At 41.4% G+C, this 10936-nt stretch overlaps 1 protein-coding gene across 1 annotated transcript in view; it reads left to right on the top strand.

The window, feature by feature from the left end:
* lig3 (ligase III, DNA, ATP-dependent) overlaps positions 1-10936 on the top strand; it is a 16614-nt gene that overhangs the window by 2840 nt on the left and 2838 nt on the right. The window contains exons 5-20 of the mRNA XM_035666400.1: positions 45-196; positions 475-641; positions 1541-1618; positions 1738-1906; positions 4689-4844; positions 5840-5971; positions 6087-6166; positions 6666-6753; positions 6843-6920; positions 7048-7171; positions 7971-8113; positions 8205-8279; positions 8732-8878; positions 9653-9803; positions 10744-10823; positions 10926-10932. Of these exons, the coding sequence (XP_035522293.1) occupies positions 45-196; positions 475-641; positions 1541-1618; positions 1738-1906; positions 4689-4844; positions 5840-5971; positions 6087-6166; positions 6666-6753; positions 6843-6920; positions 7048-7171; positions 7971-8113; positions 8205-8279; positions 8732-8878; positions 9653-9803; positions 10744-10823; positions 10926-10932 (1827 nt within the window). The remainder of the gene's footprint in view (positions 1-44; positions 197-474; positions 642-1540; positions 1619-1737; positions 1907-4688; positions 4845-5839; positions 5972-6086; positions 6167-6665; positions 6754-6842; positions 6921-7047; positions 7172-7970; positions 8114-8204; positions 8280-8731; positions 8879-9652; positions 9804-10743; positions 10824-10925; positions 10933-10936) is intronic.

Below are 10936 nucleotides of genomic sequence, written 5' to 3' on the forward strand. Positions count from 1 at the left end.
GGCCAGGATTTGTAGTGCTGAAATGTTGTTCTCTTCCATCCTAGATAAGTTCCATGGAGATCTTTACCTCACAGTGAAGCTGCTCCTGCCAGGCGTCGTAAAAAGCGTCTACAACCTCAATGACAAGCAGATCGTAAAACTCTTCAGCCGCATATTCGGGTGCAACCAGGACGACATGGTGCGCGATCTGGAGCAGGTCTGTGATCCACATGTTGTCACACATGAGCTCCTATGCTTCACGAAGGGTCCTAATTATACCACATATGCTGAATGTATTTTATAACCAAGAATCTTTTTACCAGTGGTTATTTAAAGCGGTTTCAGTGAGATTCTTAAATAGAAAATACATTTCTCTGGGGGAATTAAAAGTGGGAGAATTATAGTTTCCTGACATTGTGTGCGAAAATGATGATTGAGGGACTAATTGTCAAAAATTGCATATACAGTGAGTGTGTCCTCCTTTCTTTTTTTCAGGGCGATGTGTCTGAGACAGTGCGGATGTTCTTCGAGGAGAGTAAATCATTTCCCGCGGCTGCCAAGAGCCTGCTGACCATTCAGGAGGTGGACGCATGCCTGACCCGCCTCGCCCAGCTGACCAAGGAGGATGAGCAGCAGGCTGAGCTGGAGGTTATTGCCAAAAAGTAAGAAAGTACATCATCATGAATCGGGCCGGGTAGTAAAACAGCACAGATAAGGTAATTAAGTAAAATGATGAAGTACTGCAGACAGACCTGCTTTATTAAAAACAGTTTAAGGCCCCTCTTCGGCCACAACAGCAACAGAATATTGCTAGCCCGGTCCTTTGAAGATGAGAAAGAGCCAATTACATTCTTACAAAGTACAACTTCATATCTCTATGCAATGTACTAATTTATCAGTGCTAAAACTAGTTATACTAGTTATACTAGTAACACAAGTAGCCGTACCTCTCCACCCTAAGCCTTTGTGTTGGCGCTAGGCCTGTCAGTGATTGTGTTTTTAAACAGCATTTTGCCATAAATGTGTGTGAAAGCCAGGGAGACAGATTTTGTGATTTCTTTTCGCAGTATTTAGAAATGTTGCAATTGTTTGTTCCCATTTGTTTTGCTTGCGCTGCTCTTTTATTGTTGGTATTTGCAATTTTCCCTTCTTTTTAGATTGTCTGCCTCAGGCGTGTCTTTCTCTCTCACTCACACACACACACGCTAGATATTCCCATTTTACATTCTACCCTCCACAGCAGCAGATGCCAGAGTGGGGCTATGTTTATTTGTCATAAATTGCTTCTTGCTAGACAAACAGAAACTTTATTTTGTCTGCTTCTGTCATATGACATTGATCAAGCAAAGCAAGCCACATGAATTAAAGTTGTGCTGTTTTTACACCTTTGTCTTGAAAATGGCTGAAAAACATCAGGTTTCTGAATGACATTAATGTTAACGTTAATTTGAAACCTTTCTGGTTGTAACCACTTAGATTCCTGCTTCATAAACTGCTGTAATACTCAAACATCTGCTTCAGTTTCACCCCAGTGATAACCTGCATTCTCTTTCCATCATAGATGCACCAGTAATGACCTGAAATGCATCATTCGACTGATTAAACACGACCTGAAGATGAACGCTGGAGCAAAACATGTGTAAGTGTCTTTGTCTTCTGCCGAGAAGTTAATAATACACTGTTATTTCAACACTTTGAAGAAGTTTAAATTCTCATACCAACCTTGAACTCCTCTTTCAATTATTGCCCGGTATGCAGCTTGGATGCTGTGGATCCAAATGCTTACGATGCATTCAAGGCCTCGCGTAATCTGGGTGATGTGATTGAACGAGTGTTGAAGAATCAGCAGGACGCGTCTAATGGTTCAGGACCCAGGAAACTCCTCACTGTGGAGGCGTCGCTCATGACGCCCGTTCAGCCCATGTTGGTGAGTAACCACCATTAAAATGTGAATAATGTATACACACACTGTTTTCCACTTTTTCCTCTAATTTATCTATTTAGTGTTGATGTGATTCAATGCAGGGCCGACCTGTTTTGAAGCGTAGCGATTGAAGGAAGTCACATTACTTAACAGTGTGAGGGAATTGGCCGTAAATAAGGAAAGAGGAGGTTTTTTAACATTCAAAAGTGTCTAGATAAAGTCACTGATGCCTTTGAAATGAGTTTTAGAGAAAAGCACAGCTAAAAACATTCTGTTTGGATGACTACTAATTCTGTAATTACTTGACTACAAATTCCCGACGTAATGACATCGGTCTCTTCTGACCTCGTGAATTAATTGAGTCACACATGCACATACAGAATGAGTCACACAAACATTATGTGTCCTCCAGGTAATGGCCTTACTTAATTGCTAATTCATTATACATTATGTATCCAGAAGTAGGCCAATACTGTAATAATCGATGTTTGCTTCAGGGCAAGGTATGTGGGTTATCTGTGAAAATAAATGGAGTAAATTAGAAATAGATTTCCTATAAAAGACAGTAATTGTTGCTTTAATACCTTTTTGGTTTTCAAAAGAAAAGAGGTTAGAAAGAAGATATGACCTCCTGAATTGTTGAAGTAATTTAATGGGATGTCTTTGTCCCAATACCAACGGCACCGTCTGACCTCCTTTTAGAAATGTTAGCTCAAAGGCTTCAGGTAGATTTTTACACTGTTGTATGCAAGAAAAAAAGATTTAGATTAAACCTTTTTTATACACTCAGTTCAGAATGTCAGCTATTCCCTTTTTCAGTAGATTAGATAGCCATAAGTCTATTATAAACAGAGGAAGTGCACCTCCACACATACGTTCAGTAAGAGAGGAGGGGCTGTCTGTCTGTCTAAGCGTAACGCTGTGTCACTGCCTGTGACCGGCCTGCCAGAGGCTTGAATGAGAGCCGTAGAGAGATGACGTTCAGTCTGTTTCCAGTTGATGGCTCGTCACTAGAAAACCAAACAGGCGGCAGCTGGGCCTTCCAGATAACTCTTCTGTAACGCATGACTGTGCTGAATCCCTCTTTATAAATTCAATTCAGCATGATTTAAAATGTGTTTTTCCAAAGAAGCTACAGACCATTAAATTTCACATTACACAGCAGACTTTTAATTGCACAGTTTAAAAGTAAATTGAAATTAACCACAGTAATACCACATTTCCCTTTCCAAATGAATAACACGGTCCAGTACCCAACTTTCCACACAGCCTTACAACTTCAGGAGTTTCAGTTCTGACTTCCTTCTCTTTTTAGCATTAATTTGCAGATGATGAAAAGCTATTGGTGAGTTTAAATAAATAATCTCTACAAACTACAGTTAGTTCACAGAGCAGCAGGTGACTCTGGCTGGACGGCTCGATCCCAGATTGTTCATACTGAAGATACGAGGTCCGGTTTGAAGATGAGTTAGTCCATAGGATTGATACCTAAAAGGGATCTGTTTCTTTCTTGTATGTTTTACCATCTGTATATCATCAATGAGTTGAACTATCTGTGCAAACGCTACCCGTCTCTTCTCCACTGCTGTTGTCGTGTTGTGTGCAGTGCACTTGGATTCCCTGACTAGTAATCCAACACTGACACAGACACACATGGCTGAACAAAAGATAAGTATGGCTTGGACCTATGTCACAGCTGTAACCTGCGGTATGTAGGAAGGCTGGTAATGTAGAGAACCGAAGGTGCTTTTGTTAAGTTACTTTTTTATTTTCTTTTATATTAAAAAAGTGTTAAAACATTCATTGTTCTCCACAAATGAATGTGTGCACTTTGTTTATTGAAAAGAAAAACTTTTACTATCATAAAAATATATTATGCTATTTGCCTTTACATTTTGCCTGTGTATTATCATGCATGGTAAGTATTAACAGTGGGGGGGAATGGCTTCAGTCGTTTCTGGAGAACATTCAAAGTGCTGCATAAACTCATTTACATCGAAGTACATCAGCCACTATCAAAATAAAACGTATGAATATTGGCATTTCTGGCCCTGTATTACTTTGTATCAGATGGAATCATCATTTTGCACTAATGTGCAGTGACGTTGCCAGCAGAGTCTCATCGATTAGTGGAACGGCGCAGTGCTATCAGAATACACTGCCGCAATACTGACATGGATAAATGAGGTTTTAGGTGAACATTGACACAAATACACGTCCACCAGAGGATTGAGCTCATGATGCAGTTTTGCTCAGTGAAGGCTTTGTCTCAACTGTAAACAGCTGCTCTCTCTTGCTGTCATTATTACTGTAAAATCATTTCTTTTGGTTGTGGTAACACTGCACTCTGCACAGCAACATGTCTGCAACAAAGTCAGACATCAAGTTGTAAAGAAACAACAAACAAATAGTTTTAAACCAGATTACAGTATGTAAACCAGCCGATATGTCAGGAGTCAGGCGCATGTTCACAACAGATAATTGGGCAAACCTAAGCGTTGGTTTCCAGCCTGTCAGCTTGTGTTTCTTAGCACATCAGTTTCAGTTCTGTCACAGTTATGTTCCCGTATTTCAGCAGTTAACCTAGTGAGTACAACGTTCTTATTACTGACAGGAATAATTGGCCAAAAGTATAACAATAAAATATAGCAACGTCTAAAATAACAGACTTACTTTTGCCACTGTAGCAAAGAGGGAAAACTTTTAATGAAATGTGATTACTTGAGATGAGAATTTGGTTCCTTGCTGAAGGCTCGTGAATCATTGTTTTCCTTTGTGATTTCAGGCAGAGGCGTGTAAATCCGTCGAGCACGCCATGAAGAAATGCCCCAACGGGATGTACTCTGAGATCAAGTATGATGGAGAACGTGTGCAGGTCCACAAGAACGGAGACAACTTCAGCTACTTCAGCCGCAGCCTGAAGCCAGTGCTGCCACACAAAGTCAGTCTTCTCATACACACACATGCAGTTCAAATGTACACACAGAGCATGAAACTGTATACCGATTAGTGTGACAATGCACGTCAGAATAGCATCCGCTCAGGTTGGCTCCTGCGAGGATTAGTAATTTAAAGGTATTTTCGCAGCGTAAAATTTCGAAATTTCCCACAGGGAGGATTTTCCATCATTTGCTCTCTCAGCATGAGGCCGAGAGCCTTAAACATACAGGCATAAATAGCTCCACATCATGTTCAGAAGCTCTTTCAAACCACTAGAGGTTGCTGCTGTGTGCACAATATATACCTCACTGCAACTTTGAACCTCAGTAAACCTCAAAAAAAGAACAGTAGGCTCTTAGACGCAAGGTAAAAAAGAATTGTCTTACTTTTTATAACAATTCTGCAGGCTGTGCAGTGATAAAAGTCTCTGTTCTAAGCTCCTACTTCAGCTTCACACATTATTATTGATGATGATACCTGGCGGAACCCCCCCCCCCCGTTACTCAGCTTCTGAGCAGCTATTTAAGAACCAGCGTTACTATGTTTCCCTCCTGGGACCTGCTCTTGCTGGTTTGTTTTAGTATGCCCCCTTTTATCCTGGCTGGCTTTAGACATGTTGCCCTGCCCATGCTACCCATCAGCCAAATGACTGGTAATGGACCCTCAGCCACTGTAATTAGGCAATTTATGTTAATGGTAGGTTAACATTCTGTGGGGGTGGGAATGGAGTCTAATTACAATAGTCCAAGTCCCCTAATGTTTTTTTATTGTGATGAATGATAACGCCGTAGGACTGCTCCGATCATCCAGAGTGTGATAAAGGTGAATAGTGGCTACGAGCCCAAATGAGGAAGAGCAAATGTGTGTTGTTTTAGTGTCCAGCCCATTAAAAACCTGGGGTGGTGTTAGTCTCTTAAGTCTTGCTGTAATAGTTGTTTCAGTGACTGCTTGTTTCCACTCAGTTCCTACGGTAAGCCCTGTGTGTCCATGTTTCAGGTGGCCCATTTCAAGGAGTTCATCCCTCAGGCTTTTCCCGGAGGCCACAGTATGATATTGGATGCTGAAGTCCTCTTAATTGACACAAATACCAGCAAACCCCTGCCCTTTGGGACCTTGGGTGTACACAAGGTGAGAACACCTCAGCCAATTTGTCGCTTTCTTTCGACATGGGCTTGTCACACAGCTTCTTTTTTTTTCTGACCAGTCATTGCTGACACACTTCAGACTTTTCCTCTCCCTTCAGAAAGCAGCCTTTCAGGATGCCAAAGTGTGCCTTTTTGTTTTCGACTGTATCTACTTCAATGGCGTGAGTCTCATGGAGAGGTAATGTGTTTTTCATTCCAGTCAATCTTCCAAATGTCTTTGCTTTTTAACAGCATTAACAAGATGCTCCAAACTCAACAAACTGCTCTGAAGCGTTTGTTCAGTTGTAGTCTTTGTCGTTTGCCCTTTCTGTAGGTTTGATTCTGGTTTTATGTAGGGATCCAGTTTCTATTTCAATTTTAGTTTATTTAAAGCTTTCCTTGTGGGTTTTATTTACTCTTTGTACTAGTTCTAGTATGTCTAATAGAATGTTTAGAGACCAATGAAAGAAATGGAAGACAAGTCTTTGGTGTATTTGTTTAAAATATATCCACAGTTAAGCAACAGCAGTTATTTTCCCAAAACTAGAATATTTTATCATCATGTCGATAAACACCAAATACATTAAATAAATTTTTAGCATCTAGTCTTGTCACAGGTTTAGCTTAAATCAATAAGTTTGCACATTGTAAATAGAACAGGCTGTCTTACATTTACCCACTGCCACTGTATTCTGCAGGCCTCTGTGTGAGCGCAGGAAGTTCCTGCATGACAACATGGTTGAGGTCCCCAACAGGATCCTTTTCTCAGAGATGAAGCACGTCACTGTAAGTAAAACTCTGACTTTGGCTTTCCGCTGTATGCGTACTTCTGTTACAGCTCACAATATCATACTGTATGCCCGTTTGTGTGTCAGAGGGGAGGAGATCTGGCTGATATGATAACTCGTGTCATCAGAGAGGGACTCGAAGGCCTGGTGCTGAAAGACCTAAAGGTTGGTTGCCTTTCGTCTCCACGTGGAAATTAAAGTGATGGGAAAATGTATCTAATGTGGAAAAACACTATGAGCAAGTAGCTGAAACATAAGGATGGTCCCGCTCTGTGTTATCTGTATTTCTCAGGGCACCTATGAACCCGGGAAGCGCCACTGGCTGAAGGTGAAGAAGGACTATTTGAACGAAGGGGCGATGGCAGACACCGCTGACCTGGTGGTACTGGGAGCCTTCTATGGAAAAGGCTCCAACGGTCTGTGAAGCCCTAACCATTAACTGCAATATATTCCCTTCCTTGATGCTCTCATCTGTTCAGGCAGTTTCAGTGCACTTCTGTAAGATGAGGAGTGACTCTGGGGACACCCAAATTAGCTACCTGAGATTAACTAATACCCTGCTTTGAGGAATATTTAGCAAATAGCGCTCAGGTTTCAGCGATACTGACTGTGGTTTGGTAATGGATTTGGTGCAAAAGCATTCGGAAGGTCTGTACCTTTTTTATAGATCAGTGTGTTAAAAAACATCTGAATGAACTCAGATATGGAAAGATTCTGTATGTACTAAAATACCAAGAATACAGAATCTGGCATTGTAGCATTTCATGTAAAAAATATGCAGATAGCACACACGAGTGCATGAGGAGAGGGTGTCATTTGGTAAAGCATACAAGCAGGCAAGATGTGGAAGTCGTTGAGGAGGATGGGTAATGAGCATATAACACAATGGAAGCATAACAAATGCAAAAACAAAGGTACAAATCTAAAAAGCATGGCTAATGAAGACAGCTCATGTGGTGTGAAGACAAGCTAATAGAGCAGAAACAACAAAGCAGATGAAGTAGTTTTCATAACATACTGTGGGACAAAAGTGGGAAGTAGGAAAGAACTGCTGTAAAAAGTGGATTTAAGGAGGCTAGTTTTGGGAAGTTAAGTAGAATTATACAGCGTAGGTGTTTATATTCAAAGCCTGTGGAGGCTTTATTTAAGAGTCTCCACAGGCAGCACTTTCCTAAATTTCCCTCCTAATGCCATGTGTGTTCTTCCACCCACCAGGGGGCATCATGTCCAGTTTTCTAATGGGCTGCTATGACCCAGACTCCAAGAAATGGTGCACAGTCACCAAGTGCTCCGGAGGCTACGATGACGCCACCTTGGCCAGACTCCAGAAAGAGCTGGATGTGATCAAAATCAGCAAGGTCAGAGAGGATCCACTTAAGAGGCCTGCCTGGAATATTGAGCTGATGTAATAAAATCGTAAATGAATCGTTTGTGTGTGTCTTTGTGCAGGAGCCAAGCAAAATCCCAGGCTGGTTGAAAATCATCAAGAACTATTATCCAGATTTCCTTATTCGTGATCCTGAGGTGAGACTTCAACAAGCCCAGTGGGAAACAGCTGGATGGTGATGTAGTTGTGTATCTGCATGCTGCAGACCTTTTTAAATGAAGTGATGAGTTAAAAGCATGTCTTGCATACATCTTCTGCAGGAATTTCTCCAAATAAATGACTCTGACGTATTGAGATAATGACCACCCACACTGCAGGGCTGCTCTCCGCCTGCATATTCGCTGAAAATAGTCTTTCATAAAAACACTTTTGATTGAAAACATTTGATTGAAATGGCCCTCTCTGGCTTTCAAGTCTGAAAATAAAACTCAGTAATGAAATCCACAAACTTCTTTCTTTAAACTGTAAAATTCATGGCCCTATTTGAACAGAGGTTAAGATTGCTTTTCTCATTTTATGGAGAAGCAGCCCTATATTTACCTTGTCATTTATGTTTCACCTGCCGCTGCTGTTGTTTCCTCTGCTGCAGAGAGCACCTGTCTGGGAGATCACAGGCGCAGAGTTCTCCAAATCAGAAATGCACACCGCTGACGGCATCTCTATCCGCTTTCCCCGCATGACGCGCATCCGCGATGACAAGGACTGGAAGACCGCCACCAACTTGCACCAGCTTAAAGTAGGATATTGTCATTTTGATTTAAAGTACATGTGCCGCTAGCGCATTGGTGTTAATAATGTGTAATTCTTACTGTGTGCAGGAGAAAATACAACTTTTTTATGATTAGATACTGCTCATTCTTTAATGCAGTTAACTGAAGACACAATGGGAAATAGTTCATCAGTTACTGACGATTAGGAAGAGAGCAAACACAAAAGAGGCCTTAGATCACTCCCTCATTTGGCACTGAAGTCTATGTCCTGGGATTTTTTGTTGTTAATTACTTAATTGCATTTTGCGTTGGACTATATGATGGGAGGTATTGTGATCCTGGTAATGACGAGGAGTGAAATAATTAAATCTGTTGTTGAACAACGCACCCATGGGACTGCAGCAGCTAAACCGTATCATTACAGCGTGGGTAGCATACACAAATTTGCTGACTCATTTGCTGACAAAAGTCGTGGCTCTAGACTAGTGGAGCTACAGACTGTACTGTAGTTCTTCTATACCTGACTCCACAGACAGCTGGGGGTGCAGGTAAACACTGTAATGATATAAAGCTGCTTGAAAATCAGCAAATTCTCCCTTAAGTATGATTTAAATGACAACGACCTAATTTGCAGTCAGTAATCCAGCAAACATTGACAGATGAGTTGAAATGTTGGCCGAGGCAGTTAACATGCCTGTGCTAAATTATTTGAAATGCAACACGGGTCTTCAATCTCTCGTGACACAAAACATTCCATCTCTTGGCTGAAGACCGTGTTCTCATTTCACCACTCTGCTCAGGAGCTGTACCGCATATCAAAGGAGAACTGTGACTTTAAAGTGACAGCTGGACCGTCGACATCCAGCGACGACAAGGGCTCCTCGGGAGGGGACAGCGGAGGAAACTCCCCGTCGACCTCGTCCCGTGGAAGTGCTCCACTCAAGAAGACCAGTAAGTACACAAACCACCAACATAAAGGGGGAGGCAGGCTACTGTGACACTGCAGTTTCACTATGATCATATCTTTTTCATTGTATAAAATGACAAGTTTGAAATTTTTTTAATTTAAGTATTTAAAGCTACAAGCTTATCTGCAATAATAAGGGAGGATGTTTACTGTTAGGGTGTTCAAACTAGGGCTCTTACTAACAGTTATTATTCTTTATCAGTTCATTTTCTTTAATCGTTTTACCTGTAGTGTCAGAATAAGAAGGAATTTCCATCACAACTTCTAATTGCTTTATTTGTTCATACCCCAAAGATATTCACTTTACTAACATACAGACAACAAAGAAATCAGCAAATCCTTACATTTTAACTTGAAATAATAATTCAATTAACAAATGATCAGCATTGTTGCTGATTAGAGATGACTGACTGTAGTTCAGACTGAATGTGAAGCAGATTTCTGCCTCATGGTAAAACTTGACTCTGGAGTGTTTCTGCAGTCCATGTTGATTCACCTGCAAACAGACGCTACACCCACAGTGCAGACATTACATAGCCGTGCTGTACCATGTGCACTGGCAGTTCCTCCGCTGACTGATCTCAGAGCTTCCTTTTTTCCCCCGTTTCTATATATTTGAGTTGCTCGAGTTGTGCAAATGCATCCATTGGCTCCACCAGCAGCAATGTCAAAATTATTTAAATGGAAGTCTTTTTTAAGCCAGTGTGGGGCAAAGATCAAACATCAGTGGGAGACAAGATCACAGCAATGTGAGGTATTTATTTTGCAGTGGAATGTGGTTCACATTGCAGCTTTAATTTAATCAGTAAAACGGATGTGTTGGTGGGCAGTCACATCATTTCACAGGCTAAATGAGTGACCCTCAGTGAGTGCTGCAAATGCTACTTTATTTGATATATCATCAATAACATGCTCTCCCTTCAGACAGCAAAACCCCACCCAAACCAAAGGTGGTGAAATCCCAGCCTCGCACTCCAGACTCAGAAGCACCCAGTGCCAAGAAGGTATTGTATTCACAGCACAGCACACACACTGTTCAGTGGCATCACATTACAGTAATCCTGTCAGTGCAGCAGTGATGAACGGACCGCTCTGTTCCCCACCAGATCAAGACTGA

This window comes from Morone saxatilis, unplaced genomic scaffold (assembly GCF_004916995.1).
Source record: "Morone saxatilis isolate NCDOM2014 unplaced genomic scaffold, NCSU_SB_2.0 Contig20, whole genome shotgun sequence".
NCBI classification, from domain to species: Eukaryota; Metazoa; Chordata; class Actinopteri; family Moronidae; genus Morone; species Morone saxatilis.